The 24,737-nt window shown below is 46.4% G+C and overlaps 1 protein-coding gene across 5 annotated transcripts in view; it reads left to right on the forward strand.

Moving 5' to 3' along the window:
- Nucleotides 1–22,116, forward strand: part of LOC135385935 (neogenin-like) — a 186,420-nt gene extending 164,304 nt beyond the window's left edge. The window contains exons 4-25 of one of the 5 annotated variants that reach the window (XR_010420536.1): nucleotides 468–752; nucleotides 1,472–1,625; nucleotides 1,712–1,854; nucleotides 2,001–2,276; nucleotides 3,236–3,452; nucleotides 3,511–3,665; nucleotides 4,456–4,749; nucleotides 4,866–4,915; nucleotides 6,472–6,727; nucleotides 7,810–8,004; nucleotides 8,086–8,181; nucleotides 9,833–10,144; nucleotides 10,704–10,811; nucleotides 10,943–11,137; nucleotides 11,768–11,800; nucleotides 12,514–12,649; nucleotides 12,714–12,940; nucleotides 16,576–16,698; nucleotides 16,804–16,944; nucleotides 18,038–18,168; nucleotides 19,595–19,788; nucleotides 21,778–21,868. Coding sequence is in view for 4 of the 5 variants with exons in the window: in XM_064615565.1 (XP_064471635.1) it covers nucleotides 468–752; nucleotides 1,472–1,625; nucleotides 1,712–1,854; nucleotides 2,001–2,276; nucleotides 3,236–3,452; nucleotides 3,511–3,665; nucleotides 4,456–4,749; nucleotides 4,866–4,915; nucleotides 6,472–6,727; nucleotides 7,810–8,004; nucleotides 8,086–8,181; nucleotides 9,833–10,144; nucleotides 10,704–10,811; nucleotides 10,943–11,137; nucleotides 11,768–11,800; nucleotides 12,514–12,649; nucleotides 12,714–12,940; nucleotides 16,576–16,698; nucleotides 16,804–16,944; nucleotides 18,038–18,331; nucleotides 19,595–19,788; nucleotides 21,778–21,876 (3,983 nt within the window). In the remaining variant the exon portion in view is untranslated. Of the gene's footprint in view, nucleotides 1–467; nucleotides 753–1,471; nucleotides 1,626–1,711; nucleotides 1,855–2,000; nucleotides 2,277–3,235; nucleotides 3,453–3,510; nucleotides 3,666–4,455; nucleotides 4,750–4,865; nucleotides 4,916–6,471; nucleotides 6,728–7,809; nucleotides 8,005–8,085; nucleotides 8,182–9,832; nucleotides 10,145–10,703; nucleotides 10,812–10,942; nucleotides 11,138–11,767; nucleotides 11,801–12,513; nucleotides 12,650–12,713; nucleotides 12,941–16,575; nucleotides 16,699–16,803; nucleotides 16,945–18,037; nucleotides 18,332–19,594; nucleotides 19,789–21,777 lie in introns of all 5 variants that reach the window. The other 4 variants (XM_064615565.1, XM_064615567.1, XM_064615568.1 and 1 more) reach the window with 4 other exon arrangements.
- The last annotated feature ends 2,621 nt before the right edge of the window (nucleotides 22,117–24,737 follow it).

Here is a 24,737-nt window from a genome sequence, read left to right on the forward strand (position 1 = left end):
GTTATGTAGCTTTCGCCGCTCTGTTGTGTTTCGTTGAACATCTTCCGTTACAAACAAAACGACACCAAGGATTTTGAATAACTATGTGCGCGGTTTCCTGCCCGATTGACCTTTGTATGTACCCAGGTAGATGATTATTAGATATGGGAAGAAAAATAATAAGAAGACCCAGATTGAGTATTAGAAACTGACCGCGATGTGCTACTTTGAATTTTGCTCACGAGAAATAATATTCTTTATACTCTTGTCTATCATTTCGTTCTTCGTACAGCTTCCTTACTGTTGTGCTTTCCAAACACAAAGGTACCTTCCAAATGCAGCGTTTGCCCTTTGCGCCCTTGCGGCGTTGCTATGGTGAGGGTGAATTGCTGCAAAAGACATAATTGGCTAATATAAAATGAAACTATGAACTTTATGGTAGTGAAGTTTGTGTGTTAGAAATATAGCCCGAGCATTTGCTTTTTCAGCACTACCTAGGTTCGACGAGCAGCCAACGGACGTGCATCTGTTCCCGGGCCAAACTGCTTATTTCCCCTGTTCCGCCTTCGCGATTCCCCCAGCTTCTGTCTCGTGGCTCAAGGACCAGCAACCGTTGCAAATTGACCCATCACGTATGCTCGTATTGCCGAGCGGGTCGCTCGAAATTGACGCCGTCCAGACGACAGATCAAGGATCTTACCAGTGCAGCGCAACCAACGTGGAGAAGGACCGAATCAGCGTAGCTGGACTGCTTTCTGTCAGTTTGTCGTACGGTAAGAAAGTCCTAAAGAGCAAACGCCGTGCACAATACATGTTGTCTTGTGTTAGTCAGTAAAGAAGTAGTAAAAAAAATGGCCCATATAGACAGCGGCCACCGTCTAACGGAACGAAAGCAACTGATATTTCAGTGGAAAGCCGACATCGTGTTGCTTCAAACACACGCGAAAACAACATAACCCGGGCGCGTAACGTTCTTTTGTGTACAGGGTGGGTGCAGATAAAGTAGCCCCACATTTATGCACGTATATTTTTGCCTGCTTATCGCATGAACTTCCGGTGGCGCGGGATGACGCATTTATCCGATAAAAAAGAAAAAAATCGTAGTAACCAAACTCCACGTAACAAAACCGTTAGCCATGCAAGCGTTGCTCTCCGTGCATCACGATTTTCCTATGCAGAAGTCAATCTGGCGGTCGTTGTATAGTTGCGTCTAGCTACCGCTAGGCGTTCCAGATCCCGTTTTGTTTCAGCGTGAGTGGCACCCCCAGCGGTAGGGCGATGCAACCATGCTACACTGCCATGTCCCATTGGAAATACACGGAGCAAAGTTCGCGTTGCTAACGCTGTTATTGCGTAGAGTTTGGTTACCACGATTTTTTTTTCTCGATTTGCACAGCATAAATGCAAAATAATAAAACTTGGGGCTACTTTGTCTGCACCCACCCTGTAATTTAACGTACTCATAAGGATCTTGTGCCCGTCCATGTTTCAGACGATGCCAATAAAATATCTGCCCCGATGTTCGTGGCTGCTCCAAAGAGTACCACAGCAATCAAAGGAAGCAATTTAACGCTCGACTGTGCCGCCAATGGAAACCCACGACCTTCGCTGACATGGCTCAAAGATGGCGTTACCATTGACATGTCGTAAGACTCAATTTTCTCAACACACGGATAGTTTGGGCATGTGCTGGCTAACTGTTTTCACTTAGGCATCGTTTTCTTTCCCACAGACTACTGGACAGTCGCTTCAGGAAAATCGGAGTAGGTAGTTTACAAATAGAGAATGTTGAAGAGTCAGACGAAGGGACTTACATGTGTAGAGCTGAGAACCACGAGGATTCCGTAGATGCTAGCGCCACGGTAGAAGTTCAAGGTACGTTGGTCATGCAGACACTATCCACTGCGCAAGGAAACATTTTGCTTATTATATAATAAGGATGTGCCCCAACATCGCGTTTGCTATTAAAAATAAGTGTTTTTGTGTGTGTCGCGTTCCATTATCGACCCTAAATTTTACAGTTCCACCAAGATTCAAGAGGAAGCCTAAAAGCAGAACAGCATATGGAAAGGAAGATATTGAATTTGAATGCGAAGTTTACGGAAAGCCGGAGCCATCTGTGCAATGGTTTCGGAATGGGGAGGCCATCATTCAGAGTGAATACTTCCAGATCGTCAACGGAAACAACCTTAAAATCCTCGGATTGGTCGAATCTGACAAGGGCATATATCAATGCGTGGCCGGCAACCCCGCTGGGAACATTCAAGCTGCTGCACAGCTCACTGTGTTCGATCCAGGTACACTTAGGGGCTACAGCTCGTCTTGTATTCCTGATTTCATGTGTGCACGGTTTATAAGAATACGGTGTCTTGTAGAGCTGAGGGGGTTGCGACGCTTCGCCCCAAGTTGCACTAAATTTATTAAGCTAGTTGTAAAAGACGGTTATTTGCACCGACGTAAAGCCTGCATTCCAAGTTTTACAACAAAAGAGGTGTAATGTACACGTAGAAAATTGGCACCGCGAATACCAAACTCATGGGACAGTGACATCACGGCGAGCAGCTCCGCCACTGAGGCGCCGTGGGAGAGATCACGTGCTTACGAGAACCAATAGGTGTGGCGGAGGCGATCGCTCCTACGACGTCAGAGCACGACGCGGAAATGCGTTGAAGGGTCTGTATCTCACCACCTACGGCACGTAAAAAAGTAATTCGTGCAGATGCAATCAACCACATCCATCAAGGTGTCACAACCCCCTTGGTAAAGTACTTTTCCTTAATATATTTTGCTTCCGAAGGCCGGTCAGAAGGCACACTGAGTATAGACTATTATCGCGTATATGTTAGACTATTATCGCGTATGTTATGTTATGTCAGAACGCTGTTAGCTTTGACTTTCGAATAACTCACAACATACCGAGCTTAATTTTATGTTATTCATTATATCGCCTTGTAGGCCGTTGCTTCATGTTATGTTCGTTATTTTGCGAGACATGCACTAATAATATTACACGTCTTTTTTTTTCTTTTCTCGCTGCTTATTTTCCGTTTCCTCTCACTTTCTTTTCACTGCCACTGCTACTCATTCAATAACTGAAACCCACAACTCTTCTCACACTAACCCCTGCAATTGCCCTGACGCGAAACGTCCACCCATTAACTACTTTCCATCTTCCTCCACCATAAATCTCAATGCAATATGTGTCGCACAACTTTCACGTACCTTTGTCTGCAAACCGATGCCCATAATAACACAGACTCTGCCCTCCCCACCACCCGTGCTGTTTTCACTACCCCGTTACTGGAACACATAGGTCAACTGCCAACAAGCAAGGATGTCCCATCAGCGCCTCAGAACGTTGTGGCACGGTTAGTGTCCACTCGCTTCGCTACGCTTTCCTGGAAGGCACCCGAACACGTGAATGGGAACATCCTGGCGTACTCGGTCTACTACAGGGAAGACGGGTCGAGCCGGTAAGAACTAACGATTGTTTTATGCAAAGCATAATTCAAATATATGCGCTCGTTTCAGAGAACGTGTCTCAAATACAACGAGGCAAAGTTTGGAAGAAATAATTATACAGGGGCTCAGGCCAGCGACGAGGTATTTCTTCAGAGTCGTTGCGTACAACGAACATGGTGCTGGTGAAAGCTCGCACGAAGTTGAAGTGGAGACGAATCCTGAAGGTACATCACCTTTATTCCACTCTGATTAGTGTTGTTGACATAGTACAGCTGTGGGGCACACTTTTAAGTAGTGCTGAATCGGGGTGAATCGACTGCAACATAGAATAGACATCTACCCGAGAAACGTCATCATGACGTTGGTAGACAGACTGAAACCGAAACAAATCGGAAGGGGAGGCTGGGTTCCACGAATGTGCACTTGTTCGCTGCCTCCTATTGAAAGAAAAGTAGGACCGAAGGTCCTGTCTCTGTCAGGGACCATCGTAATCCCCTCAAGACCGTGGCTTTCGGGCGCGACCTCGTTCGCCCCTAGCTTCGAGCGTAGTTCAACTCTACTAAATTAGTGGCGCTGTCGAACACTATGACGTCATTTGTTTACAAACAGAGAAAAGTCTATTGATTTTGCAGCTGCTCGCCGCTGTATCGCTTTGTGGGAAAAGAAAAACTGTGTACGGCCGCCTTCAGATTTAACCGTAACACTCAAGTGCGCGGTCAGCGCCGCGTAGCGTTAGCCTTTTCGTAACTTGGTTGAGAGATACAGCGCTCGACGACAGCGCCTCCGGTGCCGCGAATTTGGGCGGTTATCGCACATACAATCGCACTTACGCTCACCACCGGCTGTGCTACATACGCGCTGCGATCAAAACTCAAACCCAGCGGTAAACGCTTTGGGCGCTGGCGTCTCCGCAGTCCACGCGCTCGCGTGATACTGTGAACTCTGACAGCGGACATATTATCCACTATTACGACGTCCGCATTGTTTATAAATTATTATTTTTCTCTCTTCCAGTGAGCATTCCAGGACCGCCACAAAGCCTAAGGGCGGCTCCCGTGTCTCCCACTTCTATCCGTGTATACTGGGAGGCGCCCGACAGTCGAAAAGGTGCAGTGCAGTACTACCAACTTTCCTACCAAGAAGCTGGTACAACGGAAGAGGAAGAAAAGAGGGTAACCACGACCGACACGTGGTACCATCTGAAGAACCTCAAAAAGTACACAGAATATAACATTTGGATAACGGCCGTCAACCAGAATGGGTCAGGAATCAGTTCGGAGGAAACAACAGCACACACGTACTCGGACAGTAAGTGAAGTAATTTGTACTAAACGTGCTCGATCAATTGTGGTTGCGCAAAGCTGCAGAAGCCGCAAGGTACCATTTCTGAAGTGATTGAGTAAATGTGTGATAATCTTTTGCAGTTCCATCGGACGTGCCACAAGATGTTACATTAGAAGCAGCTAGTTCAACGGTACGTTTATTAGAATCTTACCAAACAGCCCTGTACCCGGATGATACGCACATGATCCAAACGCAATACGGTGAAGAAAATTATTCTTCAGTGTCAGATGCACGGTAGTAGTGATGTTGGCAAATATTGCATTTTGTTATTTCTCTCGTGCTGTTTGGGAATCAGTGAGCACTGCGCTGGTTGGTATTGTGGGTTTAGGCGACAGCCGCGGAGCTTCTCTAGCACACACTGGAAGTTGCAAATAAGATTGGGATTACAGAATAGTGCTCGATGTCAAGCCGTTAAGGCCTCATTAAAACACCATTCATTCACACGAATAGTACTTGAATACCGTTTCTCGCAAATAACCAAGTGACTTCATTGCTTTTTAGGATAACTTACGATACGCATAGAATGAATAGCGTCACTAAAACTTTCGAAGTAATTTAGGCATTTGAATGGTGTCCGACGATTATTTATTCGTCGATATACTTCGTTCCTAATGGCGCGTAATAATGACCACTAACGTAGACGATTGATATCTGCATATTTTGGCAGTAATAACGCCTTCGTGAAACGAATGCGAAGGCACTTCCCAGTCACCGTACTGTGACGTTTCTGAGCAAACACTGTCGTTGCACGTTCTCACCTTCCACGGATCTTCATCGGTAACAGCGTTGTTGTAAGCCGAGCCACAGACTGCGCGAGGTTGTTAGTGATCCGTACTACGTCGTACCACGACGACTAACAAGAGCGGATATCGTGCTGCTCCCTCAGACAACAGACTCGTGTACATGGCCTCGAACTTCATCCTCAAGATCTATTGGGACATATCATCAGCGAATACAGAACCTCAGAGCCTCATAAAATACAGAACTACAGATTCTAAGGCAATCTCACACCTTGGGAAGTCATGTCTTGATCTAAGTTCAACTGCATCTTAGTGGTAAATGTCTTCTATTTGCCTCACAGAGATGACGTCAGTTTGTTGCCCCACCCACATAGAACTTCCAGCTGGACTTGTCCTGCATATCCGTGTCTCGGAATTCACTGCCCATAACCCACATGTATTTAATTTCTTGCAGAACAGAATATGGGTTTCTCGGTGGGGACATACGTATGTTCGTGGATTATTGGTACTCGAATAATTTTCCTTTTTATGATTTCTCGCAAAATTTTCTAAAGAATGAACCGGAGGGGGGCGAGGGGGGGTCATGACAGGACCGGCTTGCCGTTGTTGGCTATAGTGAAGTGGGCATCGTCACGACTACAGCAAAAAAAAAAAAAAGAAAGCGGATGGAGGATGAAGGGTGGAGATAAATAGAGGGTGCGTGGGTCCGCCGGGGAGTACAAGGGGATAGAGGGGTCATTGGGCAAGATCCGCTTCCTGCAGAAAGAGAACAAGGTTTCTTGCTTTAGCGGAACGTTCGGCATAAGAACCACCAGGGTAGAGGATGTCCGCTAGTGTGCCAGAGCTGGAGTGAGAGAGGTCATCCTCCATAAAGTCTACGAGTGCACTACTCGCAGAAACCTAATCAAATGGAACGTGTCTCACTTCATTTTCCTTGTGTTTTCAGAGCATAATTATACGTTGGGAGCCTCCACCACGAGAGGCGCAGAACGGAATTATAACCGGCTATAAAATACGGTACAAACTGAAAGGAAGTCGCAGGGGAGATACCATAACGACAGATGGGAACAGGAGGCTCTACGCTCTATCTGGTTTGGAGAAAGGAGCCGAGTACAGCGTTAAGATTGCAGCACTCACTGTAAACGGAACGGGACCTGCAACTGACTGGAAAACTGTGGAGACGTACCAGAGTGACTTAGACGGTGGGTGGAATTTATTTGAGTTCATCACTGAGACCATTGCGTGTGCCGATTACTGATTTGGAGCCGAAAGCTCCAATTATAGTGTACCAGTACAATAAATTGCGGTGCACATTCTGGTCATAAGCGGTGCGCGCCACAGGACTGCCGCAGACTAACTCGCAACGATTGTTTGCAACTGACCTGCTCGGGAAAAGACGATTCAGGGACAATCTGAAGGGCACCTCATATTTTGAAGAAAGGAATCGATGTGGTAGTGATAGAAGCAACTGGAGCTGCCAGGGCAGAGATATATACTGCTGAAGGAGCGATTGTTGGAGCTACGAGTAAAGGAGGTGGTAAAAGAGGCTAACGAACGAGACGTTCTTGGTGTTCAAGGGTCGAGTTTACTTGAGCTAGCGATTCCTTCCATGTGTTACCGAAGTATCATCAGTTATCTCAAAAGGGTTGAGGCGATTACGGTCGTCCTGGCTCTCCATCTCACACATTGAGCTGTCTTCGTAGGCTTGTTGCGCAATTGAATTATGCAGATCGCCTAGTCGTTCGCTCCTTGTTTCACACGTCGGCCACCCAATTTTTTCAACAGAATTGGGAAGAAAATTGCATTTTGGAAAACGTTGCATTGCCTTACTGATAGCGGGCAGCAAAGGTACGGATTCGACGCAATGACGAGGAAACAACGTTGCAGTTGTGCTGAACAGAAGTTCTCCAAGGCAGCAATGTCAGAGTACTATGTGCAACTGTAACGTACAACAGCATCCAGAGGGTGCGTTTCATAAAGTAGCTGCCACTTCCGATTACCGTGAGTAGCTAATACCTTGTGCAGGGCATGCAGGAAACATCATCGTCGGGTTAACTAGACCAAAATTCTGCTTACAAAGTCAGGGATGTCGTAAAGTTGACCGGAAATTTAGGCAGTGTTGCGCTCAATCGGAGCGCTAAAGACATTGAACTCTGCCCACCAAAGATTCAGCTCAGGACAAGAATGACAACTAGCGTCGCCACGCGTCATCGAGATCACTCCCAGGAGGCCATGCTGAAGGAATTCGTAATTTCCTATGTTATACCCTTCATCTCTTTCACAGAATCCAGAGTTCCAGATAAGCCAAGCGTCCTTCGTGCCAAACCAACGTCCACCAGCATCTTTGTCAGTTGGGCACCTCCTGAAAACAAAACCATTATGATTCGTGGCTACACCATCGGCTGGGGAATCGGGCTCCCCGACGTCTACACAAAGGTCCTGAACGGAAAGCAGCGATATTACACGATAGAAAGCCTACGTATGTTCCATACATTGTGCATTTCTGCTAGTCGGTAACCTTTTGGAGTACTTGCAATAATATTACTTCACTCTGTTTTAGAACCATCGAATGAATATGTAATTAGCCTTAGAGCATTCAACCAAATTGGCGACGGGCAGCCCATTTACGAAACAGTAAAGACACATGTGGAAACAAGTAAGTACTACGCTGCACCGTTCGAGATATTCATATGGTCATCGCATGGTGTCCTATTTACGTCTTCACTGTATGTAAGGAAAGGACAGTTGAAAACGAAAGCAAAATGGCATTTGCAAGGCAACGCGTATTGCTGGTACAGCAGTTGTACGTGTCTCTACCCACGTCAAAGCAAACTTCGGTACATCAATCAGGAAAGTACTACAAAGACGTAAAACACGACTGGCTGATTTCATATCGCAATATTCCTCTACTACATGAGTGACACCGTGTAGAGGGAGCGCAGCGATCCGAAGTGATCTACAGGCGATCCAAGAAATGTGGGCCTTGTCGCAACAACAATTACTTTATTTTTAAAATGATGAATGGATGGGGAGGTTTATCGCAATGGGGCGATACTCTATCCCGTTGCTGATGGTGATGCGAGGAATTAAATAATGAGCCCCGTCACAATAAGGTTCGAAGGCCTTGTCGCAAATAATACCGTCGTGTCTATTTTTTGAATGCTATGATCGTTAGTTCTTTGAATGAGTCCTTCTTCCAGGTTGAGGGTTCTTGAAATGAGCGAGTTTAGCATTGCTCGAAACCGTTCATCAAACAGCCTATCAGGAGTTATGGTGCACAATATTTTTTCTGTAAAATGCACTCTCACTATGCAACGACATATACAAAAACGCCTCAAAAAGTAGCCATGAGCGGCGCGGCGCGGCGTGACATGGGAACCGCGGCCCGATCTCCTGGCGTGACGTAATCAGGACCCTGTGACGTAGCATCAGCGCGGCGAGAAGCTGCGAGGTCTCATTTCTCGTTGAGAATTCGTCTGCTACGGACACAGCGCGGCGCTTCTTGAGGGGGACTCTCCATGTCAGCAGCACGCGGGCTGTCTGAAGAAGGGGAAGGACGTGTGCAAATCAAAGACATCGCGCGCGCTACATGTCAGCTAGGGTAATAGTTCTTGTGTAGGAGCACATATTATCTGTTTCCCAATATGCCGCAGCCAAAAGCGATGAATTATGGCGGAGCCCCTGGCGACGAAACTCCCCGCTCATCATCACAGAATACAGTTGTTGTAGTTGTAACGGAGGAGGCCTTTACTCTCTTCTAACGACTGTTGAAACCACAGCTGAAACCTCAGCACACCACGCCTTGCATTTAATGTCCCTCGCGAACGGCTTGTCTAAGGCCACTTGTACTATGTCATTAAGTTGCTGGTGTTCTCGGCTTTTTCGCACCTGCAATCTTGGGATTAGAAAGTGGAAGCGTTACCAACAGATCCAGCTAAAGCTTCTTTTGAAATTGGGCTAAAATATCATAGAATGTCCAAATATTGCAGAAGGCCTTCCTTCATCTAGCATGTCATTCAAGATGAGCTGGGTGCCATAACTGAGCAAACGAAATACAAATAGTAGAAAGTACTGAAGAGGACCTTGACGACCACAATTGTTCCAAATGTTTGTGCTGAAGCTAAGAGTTTGGACAGTCTTTTAAATCCTATTTGATTAGCAGCTAGAGTGCATCTCAAACGAACACACTACTATACATTTATACTAGCTACGGAGCTTAGGGTTAATCAGTAAGCAAGTAGCTATGCAGCTGCCTCCCAAATTTTGATGCGAATATTAAACTTACTCGTTTGTTTGTTTTTTGGTAGCACCTGAGCCATTACTCCCAATGCTTCCTCCTGTGGGCCTCAAAGCCATTGTGCTCTCTCCAACAACTGTGGTGCTCTTCTGGACAGACAGTACTATTCCAAGTAACCAAGTTATCACTGACAATCGATTTTACACTGTTCGCTACAAGAGCTACGGTTTCCCCAAGTACAAATACTTCAACTCGACGAATCTCAATTGTATGATTGACGACCTCAAGCCCAATACGCAATATGAGTTTGCGGTAAAAGTAGTCAAGGGCCGACGAGAGAGCACCTACAGCATGGATGTTCTCAATACGACTCAGGAAACTGGTAAGGATGTCTTCTGTTGGCTTTCTGTAGATGTCCGTAATAAATCCGTTCCCTATTTTCAGCACTTTAATACGTAGTACTAAGAGGGGAAAGAGACTAAGTATATGCTTGGTTCTAAAATGCAGTAGATATGATCCACAAAAACTCATCAAGTATGATCACGATAAATCACGGCTCCCTGGCATGACATAAATAGTCCGTGTGGCCATGTGGCATCTTAGCCCTACTAAAGTCAGGAACTAATTATTAACAGAATTGGTGTCAGACCAGGAGTTTACCTACACAAGCCAGTATGCACTGTGGTTCCCAGTACCAACTACTATATCTGACTCTATTGACCAATAGCCATAGTGTGACTAGAAGAGAGGATGTGCATTCAAGCACTGGCGACTTCCAAGTGTCGCTTAGCTTTACGCCTGCACAGTACGACAAATTCGATAGCTTTTTTTTGCATCCTAGCTTGTACCTACTTCTACCTAACTCCTACTAGTCGTGAGAGTGAGCTGCATATTTCACCTCATGGTTAGTTTCCATCCATCTGCTTCTCTTGTACTTCCAGAGCCATCATCTCCACCGCGTGAGCTGGTAGTATCTCCCACTGGTGACTCTCCAACTGTTGTCACTCTTCACTGGCAAGCCCCCAAGCAGCCCAATGGAGCAATAACTGGTGGGTGACCTCTCACATTATGCACCAGTGATAATGGAGAAAAGGCTAATTTACCCTTTATTTCACAAGTATGAATGACGCTGACCACGTGCTTGCGACAGTAGTGACGGCATCCATGTTTTTTGCTTTAGGCTATCTTGTCTACTACACAACGGACAACAGCAGGAAAGACAGAGACTGGGATGTGGAAGGCGTCCTTGGCGACCGATCATCCACTGTCATTAAGGGCTTGTCAGCAGATTCACGTTATTATTTCAAGATACAGGCGAGGAACAGTAAAGGATATGGACCACTGTCGCACGAGGTCACATACAATACTGGGAAAGGTACATACACAATTTTTACATACAGGGCGATCCTGTTTAGTTTTGCACGTGTCGCCAACGTTAGTGTCGACACCTCAAGGTATCAGACGTCTGTTAGGTGTCTAAGCGGCTTACTGCTGTAAGGTATTAAAATAGTACCGCAATCATAACCACAGTTTGAACATTGGCAGTGGCTCGCAACCATGATGGCCTGCATAATTTCATTTGACTATAACTGTGTTATACTTTATGAGCTTAGTACTGGTTAATGCATAGTAAGAGGGCTTTCAATTCATTAAAAAAAAGACTAATGGAAGCCGTTTATCTAAGGACAGGTTCTCTTCTACACATCAGTAAAATAATAGATAAATATTAAGCAGGTTAGAAAAGCACGTTGAGCCTTATTCAATGAGTATTCTATATCACCCTTGTCACCTTTGTTTTGATCTCTTGGAATGCTCCCAATCCTCCTTTGGATTTATTTTGCCAGCACTGTACTCTGAACATTCTTACTTGAAAATGCTCTTATAAACTTCACTGTGTCTTTGTGCATGAATGCATGCCATTCTGTTTGTTTATCATGTTTTGATTCCTGCCTGTTTTACCTTGATTTAACGGTTCGCGTTTGTGTGTTTTGTTATAACAACGTAGGCGTAGCATATATTCCTGGGCCTACAAATGAAGGTAAGCTTAACACCTCCCACACTTCTTTTGTCTGTTGCATAATTAAGCAAAAGTACTCAGATGTGTTTGTTTAGTAAACATATCTTCGTTTGGTGTAATGAAAGGCAAATTAGGTGCAGCAGCCTCTATAGTTGACAACAGGTTGTCTGCACAGTGCCGTGATCAGCAAGCTCTGGGTCAGAAACCGTCGCGTCACAAAACCATCCAGAGCTGCTTTACATTTAACACGGCAGTGTTTTGCGAGAAGAAAGGGATGCGATTATAGGGCCTTTTGAAGTAATATGCCACCAACAACCGCGAGTGGCACGGTTTAAGAACACCATCTATCGACTGCCTACTAATTCAGGTGTGAAGTACGGTCGGTTTCATCTTAGCACGGAGATGCAAACATTGTGACAGAAAAATTGCATTCCCCATACCTATGTGTGTTGCTCATTTCAAAAAATATTTTTTTCTAGTCACGTACACTTTGTAGACTATTACTGGTCTCATGGTGCCTCTCAGCGTTATATTTATTTATTTATTGTTATTATTTATTTATTTATTTATTTATTTATTTATTTGCAAATACTAAAAGCCCCTCAAGCGTGTTATCCGACCGTGTGCAATCTTTTACTATAATTTTACAGCTGCATCAAGTCCCTATTCTCTAGATTCTACCCACGTTCTCGTATGCCACGAAAATACTGAAAGCAATGTTTCATCACTTTCAGGAGGGAGCTTTTCAAGCGGCTTTCTTTATGTCGCCATTGGAGCAGGATTCTCAGTAATATTGCTCATACTGGTTATCATCTGTTATATGATGTGCCGCCGACGTCAAGGCTATATCGGTCCAGTCAATTCCAAAGGGTGAGAAGCACAGTGTGTGATGTTTGTTGTGTCCACCGTTTCATGTAAACGCAACTACGCTTAGGTACACTGCCGCTAAGGGAGGCACCAAAGTGAAAGGAGTTGCCAAGGATTTGAAGCCACCTGACCTATGGATTCACCATGATCAGATGGAGCTAAAAGCTATCGACAAAGGAAGCAACCCAGAGGCTGCCATGACAGTGACACCCATATCACGAAGCTCCCAGGAGTTGCCAGATGATCATGTGATTGGAACGCTAGAAAAGAAGAAAAACACTGGGGGTTATATGGGTAGGCATGCGTCCTTAAAAGGGTACTCCATAAAGAGCACACCAGACGATAATATAGGAAAAGTTATCCCCCACCCCATCGTCGACAGTAAGATATTTTATTAAATATGGTAGAATTTCAACTTCGGTGCTGCATAATTTTTCCCAGCGCAGGGCAAAGACAGACAAAGAATCCTCCGCATTGGCCAAAGTAAACAATCCCATCACGCGGAGTGTATTGGAGCTGAGTTAGGTTGGAAGTCCTGTTACATTTCTCTACTAGTGGTAGGCCACAAAATATAACCATTTGCCACATCTGAATGTTCTTACAATGGAGTGTAAAAGATGTTCAAGAATATAGTATTTCAGTGAGAGTTTAAAATGTAAGGAGGGCTTCGCTGCATATGCAGTCCAAGCGTGGCAAAGCACGCTTTACAGGCGGCTGTACGACCGCGAGGGCACGTTTGTATTCTTTACTAGCTGACCTGAACAACACTCAAAAAACAACACTGAAGCTTTCTAAGTTTAATATATACGACGGGTGTTCAAGTCAAACCGGTACTTTTCATATTTCGCAAAAGTAAAATGAACTTACAGGCGAGAAATCAGTTTTATTTTTCAACGTAATCTTCAGCTGCACTAATGCACTTGTCCCAGCGTTTCACGAGGGCTTGGATGCCAGCAGCGTAGAAATCCTTACCGGCGCGTAGCAGCCATGATCGGACCGCATTCTTGACCTCGTCGTCGCAGCTGACGTGGCGGCCCCCAAGGAACGCCTTCAGTGGCCCGAAGAGATGGAAATCGCTGGGGGCGAGGTCTGGACTGTAAGGGGGATGTGGTCCCCCAGGGGAATGTGGATCCTAGCCAAGTTCCTGTAAGGTGCGTGTCGTGAGATGCGCGGTATGCGGGCGTGCATTGTCCTGTAGGAGGAGGACTCCTTTGGTGATGAGGCCCGGCCGCTTTTGCTTCAGCTCCTTATGCACGTCCCTGAGAACCTGGCAGTAATATGCACTATTGATGGTGGTACCACTGGGCAGAAAATCAACATGAACAACTCCAGCCTTGTCCCAGAAAACGGTGGCCATGACCGGGCGCAGACAGGGTGCTTCGGAACTTCTTGGGAGCTGGCGAGCCCGGATACTTCCACTGTTTTGATGCGCGTTTAGATTCAGGCGTGAAATGGTGCACCCACGTTCCATCGCACGTGATGATCAGATCATAGAACGACTGTCCTTCAGTGTCGAAACGGTACCTCAGCTCTTGGGAGATTTCCAGTATTCTCTGCCGGTCAAACACGGAGAGCTGCCTCGGGACCCAACGGGCACTAACTTTCCGAAACTGGAGGTGTTGATGAATGACAGTGTTCAACGTTCCCACAGAAAGGTCCGTCTTTCGAGCCAGTTCAAGGCATGTTGTCTGTCGGTCCTTGAGGATCAGGCGCTCCACAAGTTAGATGTTCTGAGGAACTCTGACGCTGGGCTCTGAGCCGCCCCGGCCGGAATCGTCCTGCACTGATGTACGGCCGTCTCGGAACTGTTTGCACCACTCAAACGCTTTGCTGCGGCTAAGTGTATCGTGGCCATACTGAGCCTGAAGTCTTCTGTGAATTTCAGATGACTTTACGCCTTCATTGACGAGAAACTTCATGACAATTCGCTGTTCGATGTGCGCGCTCACCTCGTTATCGGCCATCTTGTCCAGCACGTGTCTTCTGTTTTGCACAAACTTTGGACCACCACGTGGTGAACGCAGAGGCCTGTCGCGTGTGAAAATGACGAAAAAGAAGTAGCGCGAGCCATTTGTACACTCAGGAGACAGACAGTCCCGGTTTGACTTGAACACCCCTCGTACATGCCTTCGCGTGGTGGACCTCGCTTCATCATGTTCCGTCACCTGACGAAGCGTGGTCTACCAAGCGGAAGCTTGTATACATTGAACTTGATTGTATGAGAACTTGATGTATACATTGAACATTGAAGCTTCAGTGTTGCTTAAATGTTCTACAGGGTGTTGCCCTATAAAAGTCTACCTGCGCTTGCTTACCGTGCTCGCCAATTACTCAATGCAGGTGATACGATTTGTCGCCTACGTATAAAATTCATAAGGACATTCCATGGTGGTAAATATCGAAGTGATTGAGCACCGTAACGCAAAGTTATAGCGCAAAACATGAGGTTCCCGTAGTCAAAACAGCCAAGATGGCGGTGTTGTGAATCGCAGTTGTGACACAGTTCCTCAGACGGCGACGTGTCGCTCTGGCAATCCATCCATCCGTCCATCCAGGCAGAGACGTCCCCGCGCTATGTTATTTCACTGCCTTTCAGTAAGCAGACGACATCCCTCTTGGGTGTTGTCTACTGAGTACGTCGGCATTTTCGTTCTTCACGTTGCTTACATCTGAGCAAAATACGACAGTTACACGAAAGCGAAATGAAAACTGCAGTTCCATCCGGATGGCAGGATATGCCACACGTCGCCGTCTGGGGAGCAGCATGTCAACTGCTCTTCTCAACGCCGCCATCTTGATTGTTTTGACTACGGGAATTGCACGTTTTGAGTTATAACTTCGTCCTGCGGCGCTCAATCACTTCGAAACTTACCAAGATTAAATGTCCTTATGAGCTTTATATGAAGACCGCACAATGTGCCACTTGTGTTGAGTAATTGGGGAGTACGGCATGGCGCCACGGGTAGACTTTTATAGGGTAACACCCTGTACATTTCATCTCGGACACCCCTTGTTCACTAGACATCTGCTATTAGCTGACCTAACAAAGGACCGCGATGGCATCGGATAAGACGTTGAGGATGCCAAAGCGACTCTAGTCAGCTGCTGGTAAACCTTAGTGCCGTAAGCAGTAAAGCTCGTTGAAAGCAATCAGGTGCCGCTTGTTTTTCCACTCCAATGCAAAAAAAAAAAAACTTTTGCTCTTTATCTACCGCATGCTGGCGGCCAGCAAAATCGAAACCCATGTCATTTCTGTGTCTGTGGAACTGTCAGTGGTACCGACAAAACAACCCGATTGCATCAGTGACTTATTCCATCAACAAAGCACCGCTCTCTCTGCAATGACGTCAGTTGCAATTACTTCTATTTCTATCTACAATGACTCCTCGTGGTCGGCTCCTACTGGGACGCCCTGTACACCATACTATGTTTCTGTGTGCATACTTTAAGAAGGAGCAGGACTCACAGCTACTATGTGGTAGCTCTCGTGAAATCTCAATGGTCGGATCTCATAAGGCATTCGGTTGTGTAAATGTGCATTTAAAGTGCACAGTTCAGGCCGTATCACAACAAAACAAGACATCCAGTATTATCGTACGCACCTCTACAATAACACACATATATTTGCCTTGTCATCCGTTTGTTTTCATGTCGTCATATTATTCTCAGTATACGATAAAATTGCTTCAGTGCGGCCATGGAAGATATCTTTGTTTTATTTCCTTATGTTATGTATCATAATTCACCTAGCGTTACATAGTCCGACCTCGCTGTAACAAAGTGTCACACTAAGATGATATTGTTTAGTGCAACTCAGCAAATTTGCCCTTTTTATTTTTATTTTTTGCAGCGAGGCCGGGATTCGATTTTGTTTGTACTCCTTCCTCTTAGTTCATCCCCGCATGCTTTGCGTTTTCTTTCACGTACAGACCAAGCTAGCAGCGATGACAGTTGCAGGACCGATAGACCTTTGTTACCAAAGTCATCTCGCGCGAAGCCAATGATGTTGCCTCTCGATTCAAGGAAATCTATTCCTGACACGTGTGCAGTGTGTAAGTAAATTGTACACCTAGTGCAGTTTGTGGTTCCTCCTGCTACGCCCTTTCCAGCGTTTTTCGTGCTCTTGTTAGTAAGCAAATCCAACATGTTGGTTTCAGCCATGGGACCAGCCACCTCAATGCCAAATGGTGGAATGAACAGCCTCGAAGGAGGTCCAGTCAACATAGGACGGCCGATATATCCGAGGACACAGTACAATATACCACGAGCTCATGTGACAGTCGACGCTTTACATGCGGGTAATTACCGGCATTATTCAAAAACCAACAAACACTTCGTAATCCTGACACCTTAAAGGGGCTACGAAATTTTCTAAACACCCCATAAAATCTTTACTGAAAACTGTTAGCCACGTCGAAAAACGCCTTCCCTATCACAGTGCGCCGTTTTTTAACCGCGCACGATTGAAATCCCCCGATCTCGGACCTCTCCTTAACGTTCCTGCTCCCACTTCTACTATCGCACACGCGTGGTCCTGAGGGCCTCCTTTCCGTCAGGTTTGCACACAGCTCGTAGGAAGGCGCGTCGCGTCAAACATCGCGTGTGATGTAATTGGGCACTTCATTTAAATGTTCTTGTGAGGAAACTGTTCACTTGGCGAATGTAAAACTTGGGTTGTGTGTTCTGGAACATCTTTTCTGTCAAACAAAACATGGGAAAGAAATCGTTTCATAGTCCCTTTAAGTCCCACACGAGGGTAGGTAGGACATATTCGCGGTGTTTAGCAGCGCCATAGCAACGGGCCGCCGCGTTCACTTCTATGCCACTATATGGCTCACTGGGGACAGATAAATGTTAGCCACGTTGTGCCTGCGCCAGGGCTCGAAGCCCGCCAAGCCCTTTCGTGCCCATAGTTGCGCTCTAGTGAGTAAAACGACAGAGAGTTGAGGGGTTGACACAGTAAGGCACTGTCTTCGTGTCCACGTAACGATAAGATGTCCGCTCGTTAGGACGATGTTTTACGTCTTATTCAAAAGATCAAACGTAAGAACGTTGGATATCCTGTGAAAGCTTTTTCCTAGGTGTGGGACAAAAATAATTGCTTCGGTATTCCGCGTGACTCCGTTCTGGTGAACCAGTAAATCTTGACACAATGAGGAACTTGCATGCGTACCTTCCATGTTGTATAAACAGACGTTGTTTCAACAAACCTGTTTCAAAGCTAAACCTTGTCTTTTTGTTGCTGTGTGGACTTAACCTTTTCAATCTCTGAAGTTCTGCATGTTTACTTATCTACATGGCATACTATATGTTGACTGCTGCAACGTCTTGTTTGTGCGAGCAAGTAACATAGTTCACTTTACTCATTCTGTCGCATGTCGTCATGACCAGAGTCGGCAGGCCCGAGCCCTCACAAGCCATCCAACATGGTGAACGTGACGTACGAGCCTGTGCACAGCCAACCTCCGCCGCTGCACGGCCCTGTTGGCACCGGACAGGTGCCTACGTACAGCAACGCAATGGTGGGCCCCTGCAGTGGCCCTTCTCAGCCCTCTGGAGGAGGGGTGCCCCCGGAATCTGGGACCCTTACTAAGCGGGTTCACACGGGAAACCCCCTCAAGAGTTTCAGTGTCCCCGCGCCGCCACCACAGAGCGCTCCATCTACGCCTCAGCCCAAGCACATTGGTGCGTGGCAGTTGTTGGTCACAGACAACTATACGATCAAAAAGGCGCACGCTCCTATAAAGAAACGGCCGGCGAATTTGTCAGGAACCCTGTTAAGCGGCGATGGCACCTCACGATAGATAACGGATAAGATGGCACATATAGGCAGGCAAGCTGGTGGACGAAATCCGCACTAAGAAAGCTGGAACTATGGGAACACTTCGTGTCGCGTCGTGTTTCGCTGTGCCCATAGCTCCTGCTTTCTTAGTATGGACACCTCAAGATACCAGCTGTGCTAAGAGAAGATTCAAAGCCGCGGTAAGAGCCGAACGGGAGACGCCACGCGTCATTGTTTCGTTGCAGTGACAGAAAAATTCGCCGCATGGCCCTCCGATTTTCTATTACGAGAACCAATGTAATCTCGCGACAACAATTTGTCTTTGCTGCTGGCTTAAAAGAGAAAGATGTAATTGCCGGAAGCTTTTTTATTGCTGGTGCTACAAGCACAGCTTATGAATGTCTCGTCGGATGTCTAAATTTGTATGATATTATAATGTACTGGGGCGTAACTGGGATGCCTCACAAAAAATCAACAGAAAAAAGAAGAGAAACTTGAATATATGCGGTGACAACTTCACCTGAAATTATATCCGATAACATTCTAAATGACCGAAGGAACGGCTGAACCTGCATACAGCTTTTTTCATTTTGTTTAGGCGTCCGTAGACGGCCGTAATCTTTGAGAGGTATCCATGATGCCAAACGGGTCGTCGAAAGTGTCATTTGAATAGTAAGCGCACATACTTTCAGTGTGAAATTGCAGTGACGGGGGTCGGCGTGCGTCCAGCGCGCCCGTACTTATCTGTGCAATTGGCATCAGAAAGTAGCGTTGATGGTGTGCGAGCTCATCTGTCTAAATATTGCCCTGCACGTTATCAGTTTATCATGTAGCCGTTACTCCACGGTGTCTGTGAGCATGCTGTGTTACTGCATGCATTTTAATGTAGAGCAACGCAGTCTCGTCGTATGTCTCCTTTTTTGTAAATTGAGGGCGACAAAGCTAGCGGACGTTGTTGGAGGGAATTAGGTTTGATCAGAATAGGAACTTTGCCACATGTGCTTCCTGCTACGGTGAACATATGCCGTTAGCGGTACAGCCATAACAACCTGTGTGGCCCAGCAAACGATGAGACATACCATGAGAACGTCGACTCAATCCTTGCAGACCGTGCATGTAGGAGGCGCGGCATGAGGAACTAGAACGGTAGTATTTTACTTCACTAGTGGTCAGAACCCAACAAGGCTCCAGCCCCCATAAAAAGGCAACGAGCTCGACATCAACCTCAACGTCGAGCTCAGCCACGGGCCACAGTGCGAAACAGAGTCCAGGCAGACAGTCTGCGATGAAGAATAGAGCTGTGGTGTCTCCGCGGAACACCACCAAAGACACAAGCCAGAAGAAAGAGGAGGACTTGGCAGTAAGTATACCTCCAACATTCAAATGCCAAAAGGAGATCAACAGACCAAACTCTTAAAGCAGCAGTGAAAGCCCCCTTCATACATATGTCGTTTTGGCTGAATCGTGTTATGCGACAAATACCATGCGTTCTTCAAGAACGCATAACCATGGCTAACATGTAGGGCGAGCGAAATGTCACTGCTTTACAGAGCACGGCGATCTGGAAGCCTCTCAACTCCTTCAGAGAGCACATAAAAGAATGAGTGAGGTAACGTCGCGGTGTGACGCAAAACACCAGGGCCAAGGACGTACCAGGGCCAAGAGCTGTTATGCGTCACACCGTGACGCAAACAGCTCTTGGCCCTGGTACGTCTGGGCAGTAGGTCTGTTGGAGCTACCCCGGATTACGATTCACCTGTACCCTGTTACGGAACACCGCTTGCCGCGCCGCTGATTTTTCAGGACGTCTCTCTAGATTAAATAGACGACTTCAGAAAATCCCAGAGAGATCACAACACCGCTTTGAACTGTGGGAACTTGCTTATCAGAAAGGAGGAGAAGGTCTCCAAACTATTTCGATTTCTGCTCTCTCTACCGTTTGTCCATGAGGTGTCACGATCAGCGAACACGAAACGTGAACGACTGTTCTCCCTTTCTCATGACAATAATCTCCCAGGATGCAACGCGTGCGCAAGGAGCACTAGGATTTCCAGAAATCGTCTATTATGCGTTGATAAGACACAGTTCTGCGAAAATATTTTGCAACCTCATTGGTTTCAAGTGACTCCGATTCTCATTACATTGTTCCTTTCAAAGAAAAGTAAAATACCCCCTCCAAACGCAACAAATAACACGCGCTCTTGCGAAGGAACGACGAGCGCAGCTAACCTCAAGCGCGCGAAAGAGGTCTCTGATCTGTGCATACTCTACCAACCCTCCACACCTTCAAAGAGAGCGTAAGTGAACGAGGGAAGTCGACGTCACTGCGTGACGTTCGTAGACCCGATGGGAGGGCCGATTAGGTGACTGGTAACGCAGCCGACTGGTGACAGGTGACTCGTAACGCCGTAGCAGTAGCAGACGAATTTTCGAGGGCCAGTGAGGGTTTACTGTTGCCCCTATGCAGGCCTGACGTCACGCAGGTCTGCTGACACCACGTGAAGAAATCGGGCCGATGGCGGATTGCTTCGGGCGGCTTTGTATATTTCATTGAGCTGTGGCAATACACCGCAAAGTGAAAATATTGTGCATGGTGGCTCCCTATGGACAGTTTGATTAATGAAACGGGGTTTCCAGCCGTGTCAGATGTACTGTACAGTACTGTAAATGACCGCAAACCGCTTGTATCCTGTAACCAGTCCGTTGTTTATTGTATCCCTCTTGAGTGTGGTATTAGTTAAGTAGGCCAAACGGGACGGTATTTGAATGAGCGTCTCCGCGAACACCAGCTTAACACTGAAAGAAGCCATATTTCCAGTGAACTTGTCCTTCATCTCCGTGAATACAACAATTGTAAACCTCTTGTCTGTGAAACCGGTATTTTGTGCAAAGGAAGGGATACTTCTCGGAGACTTCGAAACCATTGAGATAACCATACGTGGTAAATGCGTGAGCAAGCCTTCCATTATTTTCCTTCCCGAGCTTCGGGTTTTTGAATATATAGAGGGTTGTCGCCCATTGAAGTTTGCTGTGTTTGAGAAATGTTGCGTGTGTGTTGTCTTTCCTTCCCTGTCTCGGGTTTCCCTTCATGTCACTTCATTGCACCTTTAATGGCCTCCGAGTAATGAACATTCTGAATCTGGAAAATATGACGCGGTATTTTTCTATGCCTTTTCCGTTTTCTTCTGTGGATGCGCTGAAATTAACCGTAAACGAAAGAGCAAAATGTCGTACACTTTGGCATTTTCTTCTCTGGTTGTGCCGTTGTTAGGTGCCGCAACAGCAGTGTTGTTTGTGCAATTGGAAAAGCAACGACACTGACGCAATGTCCTCTACTTTTGCTTCACAGTCCCCATTCAGCAATGAAGAGCTTAATCAAGAGATGGCTAACCTCGAGGGACTCATGAAGGACCTGAACGCAATAAGGGCGTCTGAATTTGAATGCTGAACAAGTCACCAATAGGACATGTGTGTAGTGACAATGCCGTTCTTTACTAAATGTGAAACACTGTGCGCCAAGTGCCGCGCGTGCTCACTGGACGGCGAAGAAAACTGCCAGCTTCCATACACCACTGAGACTTCTCAAGGAAAGGACCATGGTGTTTCATGAGAACTTCTCTGTACATAGTGTTTGCTAATACATCAATTATGTAATATTTTTTATCTGAAGTGAGCAACAGCTATCATACTACTTGCGAATATGTGGTATAAGAATAGTAACTTAGTGTATGAGATACACACAGTATGTCAGTGTGTATGGTGTGTGATTTGATACAAATTGAGTGAATGGTTTATTGGACATTACACGGTGAGATTAAGCTGCGAATTTAGCAGCTAGAGAACCTTCGTATGTGGTCATTTGTACACTCCTTTACATTTTCGCTGATAATACTTACCAGCATTATCCTTTCACTGAGCTGCACTGTGGCCGCGGACAACCTTCGTCAAAGGCGTTTTCTTTTTCCTTAGTACTTGACACCCTACTTGAACGAAGATTCTGAAATCACTTTTTTTCCTGTGGTAAATCGGCAGACTACTTTTGACAACAATGGTCACAAAGCACTAAGGTCTTGCGTTTGACATTTTAAGCCTACCGAGAATGGCTACGTTGAATAGTAAGGAAGATACGGCGCTGCATATGCAGGCACATAGAACTTATCTGCGGGGTATTATGTGCACAGAGAGCACTTAGTGAAGGTGTTCACCGTAACGTGCGAACCTTTACACCAACTATATGGTGACCAGTCAGCACACAACTGAAAGTGGCCAATGTACGTGCAGTGACCTCGCTAGGCTATCTGTTATCTAACGTCTATTTATATCTATTGGAGAGAGCGTGAATGGAACAGAAAATATAAGAAAGGAACAGCTGGGGAATCTAGTGTGGTATATTCCCTTAGCTCACACGTGGGAATACCTGAAAGAATCCCTATAGAAGTTCATAGAGGCACAGGAAGAACATCCATCAAAAACGTGAAAGCAAATTCATCAACAATCCTTGATACGGGCCATCGCACAGCAGATTCGCGAACAGGAGTAATACTGAGCCAGTTCTACCCTATTGAATGGCAAACGCGAATAACATGTAAAACTGCGGGTTTTACGCGCGGAACCGTAAAGTTCATAACTATTGTCAATTGGCCGTTGCTCAGTACTGAGGGCTCTTTTTTCCTTTTCTTTATTTTCATGTACAATTGTTTGTAATAATACATGACAATAACTTCAGAAATGTTACGCGTTTTATGTTTGCCAAGGATGTGGTGCTGCTATACAGCTTTGTGTGTCTCTTTTTCACTCATCTTGTGCAGCAACGACAGAAGTGCGAGGCAAGAGTACAGCACCTTGGTTCATTGCAGTGCCATAAAGTCATGCAAATATTTGCATGTATTTGCATACAGCTAGGTATGTAATTTATATATGAAGAAAGAAAAATACTATGCCATGAAATTCAGCCTCCCTGTCTCTCTTTTACCTAAACTTCTTTCCGAATCATTTTCACTATTTCATACAAGATCGTTCAAGGTTGACCGAGACTTTTGCTCGAGAAACATCAGTGAGTAGATGTAATTGAATAAAATTTTCGGAGGACGAAGTGCAATCCCCCTCGGGTCAGCAGCACGTGCAGCAGCGGCAGCAATCATGGCGGCGAGGAGTGTGTGTGTAGCTGCGGAACAGCAAGGCATGATCAAGTTCCTTGTGAAGGAGAACGTCAAACCAGCTGAGGTTTTGCAAAGATTACAGGCACAGTACGGGGAACAAACTGTTCAATGGGAAGGGTGTACGAATGGTGCAGACAGTTTGGCGAAGGACGGGATACGGTGACGACTGATCCACATGGACACGTTCGTCCGACTGCAATCACGCCAGTGAACATCGCAGGCGTTGAGCAAGCCATCCTAAAGAACCGGCAAGTAACAGCTAGGGACATTGCAACCCGTGTCGGCAGTGTGGAGACAGTCATTCACGAGCACTTACTGTTTCGCAAAGTCTGTGCAAGATGGGTTCCCCGACACTTCAATTGTGACCAGAAGCGAGTGCGCATGGCAGTCCCTGAGCAGCTGCTGAACCGGTTTCAATCCGAGGGAGACGAATTTTTGCAATCAATCATGTGATGAAACCTGGATGCATCATTTCAACCTATAGACAGAAAGCAGCAGATGGAATGGCGCTTGGAATTGCTTTTGTGGTGGCCGGTCCCTGCGTCGTCCACCCTGCTTGGTAGACCTACTAGTCGTTAGAGCGGTAGGGATTTTGTGGCTTCTTGTCGCTCCTCCGTGGGCTGCCGCAGGAGCGTTTGTTGCGCTTTGACGGCCTCTGAACTGCGGGCCTGGCTTACAGCTTTTTCCAATGTAAGGTTTGAGTCCAGCTGAAGTGTCTCGGTGAGCGCCTTGTCCCTCAAGCCTACGACAGTTCGGTCCCTGATGAGCTCGTCCTTGAGTGCTCCAAAGTCACACGAGTCTGCCAAGCGATGAAGCTCCTGTACGAACTCTTCCACGGGTTCGTGTTCCAGCTGACTTCTCTGGTTGAAACGCGCCCTTTCATAGATGACATTCCGGCGCGGAATGAAGTAGCGATCCAGTTCCTTTGTAAGCTTCGAATAGTCCGCGGCGTCCGCCTCGGAAATGCGCATAGAAATGAGGACGTCCTTTGCCTCGCTGCCCATGGCGTACAACAGGGTGTTGATTTGGGTTGTCACGTCTTCTCGATGAAGTCCGGAGATCACTCTGTATCTTTCCCATCTGGTCATCCATCGCTTCAACTCTTCAGGATGCCAGAAATCAAACTTGTCCGGCAGCTCGATCGCAAATG

This window comes from Ornithodoros turicata, chromosome 2 (assembly GCF_037126465.1).
Source record: "Ornithodoros turicata isolate Travis chromosome 2, ASM3712646v1, whole genome shotgun sequence".
NCBI lineage: Eukaryota > Metazoa > Arthropoda > Arachnida > Ixodida > Argasidae > Ornithodoros > Ornithodoros turicata.